We start from the raw sequence: 12,709 nt of genomic DNA on the forward strand, positions 1-12,709 counted from the left end.
CTTTTTTTTTGCCAAAGACATAGCATTGCACCTTGTTTTTATGGTTCCATACAATTTTTCAATGTATAATTGTAGAGTGTTGTTCTAAATATCATGTATCACTTCTCATAATTGAGAGAAATTATTTGGTTCCATTTTGGTTTTCTTGGTTTTTGTTTAAGCTTGTACAGCTTCAAGAATGTTCATACTGTATTTACCATCAAGATGTAATTTCTATATGCTTGAAACGTTTTTTCTGGATGAAGAATTTGTACATAACGAGTCATTTTTCTGAAAAAATTGCATGATAGATGAAAATTTGTATAACTGTTAGCAGTCAGGGTGTCACCAATTTTGTGTAGACCACTGACACCAATGGTTAAAAGGCAGCACCAAACCTATACTGATCTTTCACATAATTCACTATAAATGTTGTACCTTGAATATAGCACCATTATTCTCATCATCATCATCAAACAAATTATTACGGATTAATTCAAACTTAAATTCATCTGGTAAATAACCTGTCTCTGGGTTTGTTCATTCTTTTTTTTGTATGTCGGATGCAAATTTCAAATTTTGGGTATGATAAAAATTTGTTTAAAGCAGCTTCACTTGTATTTTGACCATGCTTTCTCCAACCAAGCAACACTGGACTGCTTTTGTGTTAATATGCATTTTGATGTTTATGAACATCTACATGTACATTTCTTGAAAGGTCTCTAACCACTGTATTTCATATAAATAACATACAACCTCAAATACAACCCAATTCTTTTTTGTTAATTTTGGTTTTCTACCCTGACCATTTCTGTTATTAACAGTACCAGTTTTGCATACACTTTACAGAATTTGCAAACTGCTACTGTAATATGAAGTTTTACAATTATTTTTCACTTATATTATACATAACCAGCCAAACATTTTACTTCTAAACTTTTATCTATACACTTATAACCTGAGAGTCATGACTGAATTTATGCTATTTTTAATGGGCATAGTATGAGTACCTGTATTTTTAACAGCATTATGTTGATGTGATAATTTTTGATTAGCTGACTGAAAACCAAACAGAATATAAAATATCAATTCCTGACTACTATGTTGCAGTTCATTTTTACACGATGCTGTGGAAGCATTCCTTTGGTATGTCTGTTTATACCTTTTTTATCTTTAGTTTCCATATTTATTTCTGGTACTGTAAATTTTACAAATCATACTCTTGTTTGTGTTAATTTATGAAACTGCATAGTTTTTGCTGTTAATTTTCAGACTAGAATGCAGAGCCTTCAACCAAATCCCAAGGCAACATATCATTCAATGTCGGATGCATTATACAAAATGGTCAGATATGAAGGTGTTCTTCGTCCTGTTCGAGGAATGAGTGCTGTGGTGTGTGGAGCTGGTCCTGCACATGCACTGTATTTCTCTTGCTATGAAAAAATGAAAAGGGTATTCAGTGGTACAGAAACTGGAGCTCATAGTCCTATATCTCAAGGTAAAGATTTATTTTAAAAAACCTGATTTAAGCATTTTGGGCAGCAAATCTGCTATAAATAACACTGGACAACAAAAAATTTGCTACTAGAAATACTCAAGTGATTTTGATGGTAATTTGATGGTGCTAATTTAAAAATTATAGCCAGAATTTCTCTATTGTCTCTGGAATTTTAGTTATTGTAAAATCTCAATATTTAATCAACACTGGTGAGATACCATGCAATCATCTCAGTGCAATAAATTTATGCTGTGAAATTAAGTTTAATTGTAAAAGACATACATTTTTGATAACTTCAGACATTGAATGTATTTATGTAAAATTCCAAATATATTGTTCACATATGCTATTTTTTCTTAATATAATTGCAGTGAATTGCACCAATTTTGCATCATTCCCATCTGCCCTGCACAAGAATAATGAAATCATCATATGCCCAGTTTGATAGAGCATTAAAAAAGTTCCTTGACTGAGCATAAAAAGGGGCAGAGTCAGTTGTCTCACCTACTTAGTTTGGTAACTTCCTCTCGTCTGTGCATGGTCAAAACAAAGCTAATCTTCTTCCTCGTGTTATATCAGCAATATAATATAATCAAATTCTTCAAAACGTTTTTTTTTAATCTTTTAAACTGTAGTTATATAAACATAAATTATTTTACATTTTGTAAAAAATCAATTGAAATGCTGGCTGCCTTAAGTTCAAATAAAGTCAAAGTGCAAAAAATCACCCAAACCTTTTCTACTCTACAAACATGATGCACAAGGTAAAGTAACTTAATGCTGTTATTTTGAGTGTAAAATTGGTGACAAAGAAAAACATAAGGCTATACATGTGTGTTGTACACTTTGCACATCAGGCTTGATATAGTGGCTGAATAAGCAAGTATGATTTGCTGTTCACATGACATGGCATGAGCCTAAAGATCATTTAATTGACTGTTATTTTTGTGTGACTAATATTTCTGGATATTCAGGCAAAGGTAAACAATACATCAAATATCCAGTTACTGCATTTTCAGTGAAATCTAGTACTTCATGGGAGTAGTCTTCCAGTGCCACATTCACCAGAGATTTGGGAAATAGAAGAGTTATTGTGTGAAGAAGACAATGAAACATTTTCCTCCTCATATAGGAATTATATTCCTGTTGCACTTTAGCATAAACTGTCTCATCTGAGCACACAGGAAGAAGTAAAGCAACATTATTAACTTCTTGGCTCTCACTTGTAGCAGTGGAATTTATTAGTTCTATGAACAAGAGTTTACAATCACATAGGTTCCCATCAAAGTCTTACTTCTCACTACACCATAAGAGATACTTTTGCATTTCTATACCCGTGCACTAATGGAAGAATTAAGTACTAAACATCATCCTCAAGAATGGAGATTTTTTTACTGAGTCATCTAAAGTTTGTTTGAAAGCTGTACATTGCCACAGCTGTTACACTAATCCATTGATTCCTGTTGTTCATGCTATGAACATGAAAGATTATACTTGAAGCCATCAAATATAATCACCATAGGTGGAACACACATGCTAGGTCTGCAGTAGGGGTGTAACAAACATTATTTTTTTTGTGTCTTTATGACAGCAGAAATAACAAAAATTATTTCAAAATGAAGGCATAGCCAGGAAGAGAAAATTATATACTAAAACAGAATAGCAAGTATCGTCTTTTAGTGAATCATCAAAATGTGTTTCTCCCCAACTCCATATGAAACTGTTAAGATGTTTATGGCATAAACAAAGATAGTAATGATTTCCAATATCTGTCAGAGAAGTTTCCAGAAATCAATGAAATAAAAGTGAAATGACATGTCTTTAGGTCGCAGGTTCAGGATGTACTGATGGATAATATATATATATATATATATAGAATTGTTCTAAATTATCTAGTTGCAATGAGTAATGAGCATGGTGAATTATTTCACCAATATATTTCTACAATGGAATAGTAATATCAAGGATGATGGAATCCTTCAATGATGGGAAATTACTGTTTGTTCATACAACATGAAACAGAACATATGCAAAAAGTGCAACAAAGCAAATAGATATTTTGTAATAAACATTAATACCACAATGAAAAGTATGAACATAACCTAAATGTATTTCCAGCATACAATTTTATTATATTCTTTGCTTTTTTTTAAACTAATAGTGCTATTATGTATTCTTTTGGAACATTTTTAAATGTAATTTTCAATGAATAAAATTATTAAAGAAAAAAGTTATTTTTGCAATATTTATGAGAATATTCTGAATAAATCTATCACAACTGAAAGTATTGGTGATCAGTAATTTTCAACATTATTTTTAATATCAGCATTATCACATTATTTAGAAACAGTTGATTTTTTTCTAGCAGGAGATAAAATGTTTTTGTTACCCATTGTAATTATGTAAGGTTATATGAAACTAAAACCAAGCCAGCATGAAAAATCATTTCAAAAACCTCCTTTAGTTTCACAAATTTATTACTAACTTGTACACTTTTCCAGAAGGGGCATATTAGCTGAACAGAAAATTAAGTTGATATTTTTTACTGTGGCAGCAACATTTATTCTTTATGTGTAACTCTTTTTTTTTTTGTTATAATCTTGTGATTTTTAATAAATAGTTTCAAAGGTAATACAACAGGAAGAGATTTCAGGATTGAATCCTTTGTTTTATAATGCTGTATTCAATTATTTTAAAATAATGCTCAATAACTTGTGTGACATTGTTAATCCTACTGTTCTGTTACATAGTTTACAAGTAATAGGAAAAAAAAATGCAAGAGTAATGTAGGAATGTCAGTGCCAAAAAGTATGGAAACAAGGTAAGAATGAATACACAAAACCATAGAAAATCCTTGCATAACTAGCCAAATATTCCCAGGAAATACTTCTATCTGCAGCCGAATGATGAATTCCTTTCATTTTCATATATTGAGGTTTGAATAAAGGAATTTAATTTGTATAATGCTATAAAGTTTTACGATGACTAATTCCTATGAGCTTGTAACATAGACTCAGTGGCTGTTTATGTAGGGATTTTTGTATGGTTTTATGCATCCATCCATCCATACCTTGTCTCTGTATTTTTTACATTGCCATCCCTTTATTATCTTTACTTTTTAAAGACATTTACTTAATTCTTTTCTTTCTTTTTTTAAAGGACCATGAATGCAGCAGTTTTAGCCTGAACATCATCTATTGCAGTTTGTGAAATGCTATATAGCTTCTGTACTTTCTAGGTTAAAATACAACATCTTGGTGTATAAATCATTGCAATAATTTCAAGCATTTGTGGGCTAGCCTTTTCGATGCCAGATTTAGAATAATCAGCAGAACATTTGGATGTAATTTTACTTGCCAGTTATCTATTTTAGTGATGTTTTTTGGAAGAACTGAAGGTCTTCATAGCTTTTGAAAACATCAAAAACCTATGTTAAACATTTATAAAAGTTGTTTTAGATTATAAGAGAGATTTTGAGATTATAATAAGCAATACATAATGTGTTGGCCTTTTGTTTTCCTGGCCTATTCTTACATTCTAAGCAATACTGTGCTTAGTTAAACATCTTGGTACATGCAACACACTTCTACAGGAACCCTATATTCAGTATATGTTTGGAATGATGAGGATAGTGTTTTTGTGTGTTGTTGTTTTTTATTTATCATTGCTAAACAGTGATATATATGAGTGTATGCCAAAGAAATTGCAAGATTTATTCCAAAACTTCACCGAAATCATGTTATCCTGCTGGAGATTTGATTGTACAATACATGCTTATAAACGAATCTCACACTATAGTTCTTCTAACACAGAGCAGCTTTAAAAAGGTTAAATCATAATAAAAAAAAAAAAAAGTGAAACTTTTATCAGAAAATAATTATGCAACATTAGATAGTAATTAGAGGTGGATAATTGTGTTCTAGAGTAGGTTTTTTTCATCTGGTCTTGGGAGATATTTTAGGTAAATAACATCTTGAGACAATGCATTTTTTATGTGCTATTATTTATTCTACAAAATGATTAAGAACAAGCAGTGATTAAATGTTGTGTACTTAAGTTATAATTGTAAAATTTAAAGTTTTTCTTTATGGCTAAATGTATGGCATAATATTATAACTGTGATAAGTGCAATATGGTACATTACCATTTTTCACATGTCTAACTATTTTCATTCAGTTTTTCTCTTTGTATGAAACTATTTTCTTTGGTGTGCCACAAACCTTGAACTCCAATGCACCCCATGATCAATGTTGTTTAACTGCATCTTGCATGTAAGTAATCATGTGACAACCCTCTGTGGATGATTGTTCTACAGTAATTTTTCTCTATGATTGGGACTTTGGTATACAGTGGTTTGGATTCCAATCCATTTGGCTTTCTTTCCCTTTTTAGGTTGGACTTTCCATTTTCCATATATGTATATAACACTTTTTCCTACACTGGGTACAGAGTATACCTAGTATAGAAGTGATGCAGTCTTCCACATGCATTCCTCTCCCAATTCCCTCTGCTGTGGATGCCTGTATATGGTGAGGGGACCTCCCACAGAAGATTGTTTTTTCAGATTACCACCTCTGGGATCTGAATGTCCACTTGTATGTTTGCTGTGTGTGTGTATGGTGACCAATAAAGGGAAGGAGAGGATCCTGGTGATTAAGGGGTCCAGCTCCAACACACCATTTTGGCCTTGAATTCCTGTAAAACTGTAGTCCTGGGGTGGACTCATAGGGTCAGTTGGCTCGTCCTGTTGGGCTAGGTTCAACTGAATACCAGTATTGAGCATTCTTAATGGGTATTGTGAACATTGTATCTGATGCTAGTGTCTGGGTATAGTGCTCACAAAATCCTGACATTGCTGCATTGTCCCTTTTTTGGCATTATAATGAGTGTCCTCTTGTAGTACTCCATAATGGATGAGGTCAGTGGGCACTGGATCATTCTCCTTTCATTGTGGATCCTTTTGCACACAAAAAAATGCAGTTCATTGGTAAATGACCATCAATCTTCAACTACTCTTGATCCTGTACCTCATTTTCTGATTTTTCATTCCTTGTATGACAAATCTTTAGGGCAAATGTCTCTCTTTTTTTATTCAGAATAGATTGAAGGGACTTGTTATCTCTCCAAAGTCTGTTAAGAAGCTATGATCTGAGGACATTTTTGTGGAACATCTACTCCAAAACTTAATGAATTCCTTGAATTTGAAGGCCATTTGAGATGTACCCATTGAAACTACTACTCATACTACTTTGAATTCCTCAAAAGGAAATACTGTTGAGAAGAATTTGGAGAACACTCCTGAGTTGGAGATCCTTGCTGGTTTCTCCAGCCAAGGAGTTATTGTAGTGTGATGTATTTTCACAAGGATGCAATTATGCTGTCTACTAATGTTCTAATTTTGATGTTATCCTGCTTTGAGAATGACAGTGAAATCTAAACTGTAAACTATGGCTATATATTTCTAACCCTCTGAGATGTTTCTAGTGTCAGTGGTTCATTTATTTGAAGACATATTATCATGGTTCTGTGACATGTGCTTGTTGTGATTTTAAAGACTGTTGCACTTATGAGTGTGAACTAGAAACTCACTGTGCTAATTTTAGTGGTTCCCACTCCTCTTTCTACTAATCTTACCCTAAATAGGTGGAGGTTAAAGAGGTAAAGTGTTTAAAAACAGTTAACATTTCTTTCCCCAAGTCTCAGAAGTTATTAGCCCCATTTCTTTCTTTGACATATGCTGCTGCACTATGTTACACTGCTACAGTGGGAGTGCAGACAGGTTCTTCTGTGTCTTCATCAGAGTCAATCTCTATGGATAAACAAGTTAACAAGTCATAGTCTACATCTGTTTTTGTCCTCACTATTCCTTCCAGAGACTGCTCTGGTCCACTTCCTTTGGTTTTGGTTTTAGCATCTACTCAGGTCCATCTTCTTCAGCCCTGAGATGCAGAATAGTTTTGTTCAAGCCCTTAGTTGCTGGAATTTATGTCAACATAGAGATACCTGCTTCTTTGACTTGGAGCAGGATCCATGGAGTTCAACAGACTTCGTTCTAATAAAGAGAAGTGTTGTAGTCATAAAACTAAGGGTTCTCCACATCAGTAAAAATGGTCACTTTGAAACAATGGAACTGTTCAGCTTTTTCATTCTAATGTTGATAGCATTAAGGCCTTGAATGATTTATATCATCATTTCCTTACAGTTAATATTCCTGAAACATTCTGATACACTGATTTCAGCAGTTTTCTTTATAATGAAATGACAGGTTGAGTTAGGGATGAGTGCATGGAGGGGTAGCACTGTTGATTGACTGGCATGTGCCCACCCTGTCTTTGCCATGCAATACACTCTTGGAGGATGTAGCTATTCATATTTCTTTGGGTTTTCCCATCAGTGTTTGTTTTCTCTTTCTCTTGGAGAGACCTATGATCAGTTACACCTTGATATTCTTGTTGAACACTTGTCATTCCCTTTTTCATCCTGGGAAACTGTAATGGACACGATCTTGTCTGCAGTAGCGCTGATATTGATGGGAGGAAGTTATTCCTTAGAGCATCTGCTCATGGATCACAACCCTTTTCTTCAATACTAGTTTTATACTTATTTTCATGCACCTATTCAGTCTTTCATTGCCATTGATCTTTCTCTCTGCTCACCCTTCAATTTTCTCTCTCCTTTATTTCACAGGGCAGTGATCATTTTCCTATAATTTTGAGGGAGAGTAGCCATGGTCAATGCCACTTGACCTCTTTCATCAGTCTATTGGAACTTGATCATGCTGTCGTCTGTCTACCAACAGTAAACAGCTGTGTGGTAGAAGTGTCTGACTGTATCATCTAGGCAGTTGCTCATTCTATTTCTAAGACCTCAGTACATTTTTTCATTGTATCCTCATCCATGGTGAAGTTCTACCTGTCAGGAGGTATGGAAGGCTTAAAAACAGGTCTGAGATACCTTTTGCAGATTGTATCCCATTCTTTTAAATTGCATTGCTTTCTAGTGGGCCTGTACAAGGTATGCTAGACATGAACACCAAAAAGGAATCTTGGTTAAATTCATATCTTGCATTTCTTCTACCACCAGTTCCAAAATCATCTAGGACAAGATAAGATTCTGAAGGTCAATTGGAGGCATACTTCTCATTTCCTTTCCATCTTACTCTAAATGGCAAATAAGTTGCTGATATCCAGAGCATTACTGATACTCTTGGCAAGAGATTTTCTTATGCATCAACCACTTCTATTTCTTTCCCCACCTTCTTGGCAATCAAGTCTTGGGCAGAGCAGTTTCCTCTTTCCTTTTGGGCTGATAATCTTTACTACTGTAATAGCCCATTTACACTGATGGAACTCAAGCTTGCTCCTCATCCGTCTGGCAGTGCATCAGTTAGATCTGATGATGCTTATTACACTATAAGATATCGTGTCATCTCTCCCATGCCTTGCTTGATATTCTTCTAATTGTTTTTAACAGATATGACAGAAGAATGTGTTTTTCCTGATGCTTGGTGCCAGGCTATCCTTTTTCTTAGCCTAACAAGGGTTCCAAAATTCCTTTTGAACTATCATTCATTTGCTTTGACTAGTTTTCTTCATACAGTCTTTGAGAGAGTGGTTAATGCTTATTATATTTGGTTCCTTAAATCAAAGAACCTCTTCTTGTCCACCTGGTGTAGGTTCCTTTGGCAGTGCTCCACTGTGGTTCACCAGACTTGGCTTGAAACATCAATTAGGAAAGACTTCTTCAATAGAGAACATACTGTTTTCATGTTCTTTGACCTTGAGAAGGCTTTTGACACTACGTGGAGGTATGGCATTTTGCAGGACCTCTACTTTCATGGGTTGTGATGCCATTTACCGATTTTCATCCAGAATGTTTTAGTGGACAGGTGATTCCCAGTCTCTGTGGGTTTGGTGCTTTCTCCTTCTCTTCCACAGAAACTTGGAGTCCCTCAGGGCTGTGTCTTGAGTATCACACTTTTCAGTATCTTGATTAGTGCTATCATTACACAACTTTCTCTTACTGTTGCAAATGGGCTTAAAGACAAGGTTTATTGAGAAACAGCTTTTGACTGCCTTCAATTGCTTGTTGAAGTGTTTCACAGCAAATAGTTTTACCTTTTCTTTTTTCTTAAACCATTTACATGCACTTTTTCCACCAAAGGTGTATACACCCTAATCCTGAGCTCTGTCTTGGTGATGTTGTTTGTTTTGTGTTTCCTAAGGCAAAGTTCTTCAGACTTTTTTTTTACCCTAAGCTGTTCTTCATTTCTCACATCAAGCAGCTACATGTCAAGTGTGTAAAGGCACTGAATACCCTACTCTCTTCCACTTCTTAGGGAGCAGATCGATGTTCTTTGCTCAAAATCTATTTAGCCTTCGTTTGCTCCAAACTTGACTGTAGCTCTCTGGTCTATGGTTCTGCTGGAATCACAACCTTGAAAATGCTGGGGCTTTGCAGAGGGCTTTTACCACTTCACTAGTCCAGAGTTGTTACACAGACTACCATGAACCCCTTCTTTACCTTAAACATTTGGAACTTTCTTTACAATATGCTATCAAGCTGTGATCCTTACCACAGCTTCCCACTGATCTGCTCATACCTCCATGGTGACCTTTCTTTGAGTCGTCTAAAAAAGGTGGATACTCCTGATTGGAAGTAGTCTTCTCTTTCCCAAATATCTTTTCAACCATTTTCTCATTCCTGTTTATACTGATGGTTAAAGAATCAAGTGATTTTTGTGGGACCTGCTTTGTTTTGTTGTGGTTGCTCACAGGATCTCCTCCACAGTGTTTACTGTCAAGTTGTATGCCATTGGATCATGTAGAAGCTATGCAGTACACAAATTGTACCATTTATCTAACTCTCTTAGCTTTCTACTTGCCTTGAACTAGCTTAGCATTATTTCTCAGCATATTTATCAATAGCTGGCTTATTTTTCTCCATATTTTATTATTATCCAGTTTTTCTGGATATCTGACCACGCTGATATTCACAGGAATGAGCTTGCTGAAACTGCAGCTCAATCTATCTCTTCTGGTTTTGTCACAGCCATGTCTATCTCATATATGGACTGTGGTCTTGTATCGAAGGATTGTCTTCACACCAGTTGGCAGCCCACTTGGAGTGAGCAACATCATAACAAGCTTTTTTCAGATCAAACCTACTGTTGTTCTTTGGCCACCTTATTTTGTGTGAGGGTCAGAATATGTATTGGTCACCTTTTTTTTTTAATTGTTTTCTTTTATCTCTGCCTGATCCACTAATGTGTGGTCTTTGTGACAGTCATGACACAATAGCCCACATTTTACTGTTGTGCTGACACTACACATGTGAGCAATGACACCATTTCAAATGTCTTTTTTTCTATAGGTTTACCCCTAACATTGGACACAGTTATTGGCAATGGTGACACTGTCCAACTTTCTTGTGATGTTAACTTTCTACAAGCCATTTGCCTTTTTTATTCTGTTAAAATGTTTTATCCAAATTTTGGACATTGTTTCATTTGAACTATTTATTTTTACATTTTATAATATTTTACTTTTGCATTTTTTACCAGTTGTTTGGTGGAGTTAGCCAAGTTGCTCTGCACTAATAAATGCAAACAACAACAACAATAACATACTCTCCCAATGCAAGTCACATTTCAGAGGTGTTCATCAGATGCTTTTGAAGGATATTTCTTTCTGTCCATCCACCTATTCAATGTGAGAAGATGTACAGTATCATAAATTATTTTCCTATACTGAAAATATATTTCCAATATTTTTAATTTAGATGTTAATTGAATGGCAATATGTGTTAAATTTATGATATTTGCTAACAAAATTGATACCCACACTTTTCTTTCTTAACACAAGTATATTTTAATATGTAAATAAGACAATTTATAAAAATGGTTGTTACAAATAATTTATATACAAAGGTTTTGCAAACTTACAAAAAATACTGAGTCTTCTATCTTGTCTGAAACTGAATATTGAATAAATTGCTTTCAAGTTGATATCGTTGCAGTTCATTTAACAGCTAGTTAGTTGCTTCACTGAACATGCAAGTTTTTTTTCACTGACAAAAATATTTAATGTTCACATAGAATTACTAATGGCCAAATTAATTCACTGAAGTTAAACAGTTTGTAATGTTCAAAATATATAAACGTGCCTTGTCACATATCTGTAATTTTGAGATTGAGAAGTGTTAATTACATTTATAACTTCTGAAGTTATAGTATACTAGCTGCAGCATACCAACAATATCAAACTCTCTATGCATACCAATTTATAAACTTTAAGACAAAGTTCTCAAATTCAGGTGGCAACAGTGTTTGAAGACACTAGTAGTTTTAGGAAACGTATATTGTTAATTCTTACACTCAAATTTCCACAAGTTTAGAGAATAAGTGGAAATTTCTTAACACGCATTTAACAATATCAGTTGCATGTATTTGTAACTATGTATTTAACTAAAACAAACATTAATATAAATATGCATTAATAAATCCATTACAGATGTTTGTTTAAAAGAACTGAAAAGAGCAATTATGATGGTTGTATTTTATCAGGTCTAATGACCATATCTAAGACTTATGGGCCACCAGACCTGAATATTTCCATCTATTCTGTTATTGTAATCAAAAATAATATAATATATGATCATTCTGTAAGCATTTCTAGAGATAATTCTAAATGCAAAGGTATATAATGAAATGCAGAAAATGATTTTTGTTTCATTAAATGATGTTGTATTTCATTTGAGGTCTTGACTTGCTTTCCATGATGTGAATTTTTTATAGGGGCTGCTGGTTGCCTAGCAACACTTCTTCATGATGCTGTGATGACTCCAGCAGATGGTAAGATGAAACTTCTAACTTATCCAGAAAAGAACATTTGTAGATAGTTCACATTTACATATTTTAATAATGGAACATTCGGTTTTGCTTGGATACATGTACAACCAAATGATAAATTTTTTCAAGAAAGGTATTACATAATACCTGTAATTCTGGCCTTCTTAATCCTATTAAAATTTAGAATTTTTTTTTAAGATGTGTTCTTTTGTACTGTTAACATTGTTTTATAAAGCATGTACAATACAAACAAAGTCCATTGCCTCATTAAACATAACCAGACTCAGGAATTTGGCCACAACCCTAAGTACTTACTGTTAGTGCATCTAAAAAATGCAATTACTTCTACATCCTGAAAAGTGAATGACCTGCCAAGATGGAGC

The 12,709-nt window shown here is 34.0% G+C and overlaps 1 protein-coding gene across 3 annotated transcripts in view; it reads left to right on the forward strand.

Moving 5' to 3' along the window:
- The window catches only part of LOC143240989 (mitoferrin-1-like), a 44,716-nt gene that overhangs the window by 16,840 nt on the left and 15,167 nt on the right, over positions 1-12,709 (forward strand). For 2 of the 3 annotated variants that reach the window (XM_076484374.1, XM_076484375.1), the window contains exons 3-4: positions 1,252-1,477; positions 12,273-12,329. In XM_076484374.1, coding sequence (XP_076340489.1) covers positions 1,252-1,477; positions 12,273-12,329 — 283 coding nt within the window. Of the gene's footprint in view, positions 1-1,034; positions 1,126-1,251; positions 1,478-12,272; positions 12,330-12,709 lie in introns of all 3 variants that reach the window. The other variant, XM_076484376.1, reaches the window with a different exon arrangement.

This window comes from Tachypleus tridentatus, chromosome 13 (assembly GCF_004210375.1).
Source record: "Tachypleus tridentatus isolate NWPU-2018 chromosome 13, ASM421037v1, whole genome shotgun sequence".
Taxonomy (NCBI): domain Eukaryota; kingdom Metazoa; phylum Arthropoda; class Merostomata; order Xiphosura; family Limulidae; genus Tachypleus; species Tachypleus tridentatus.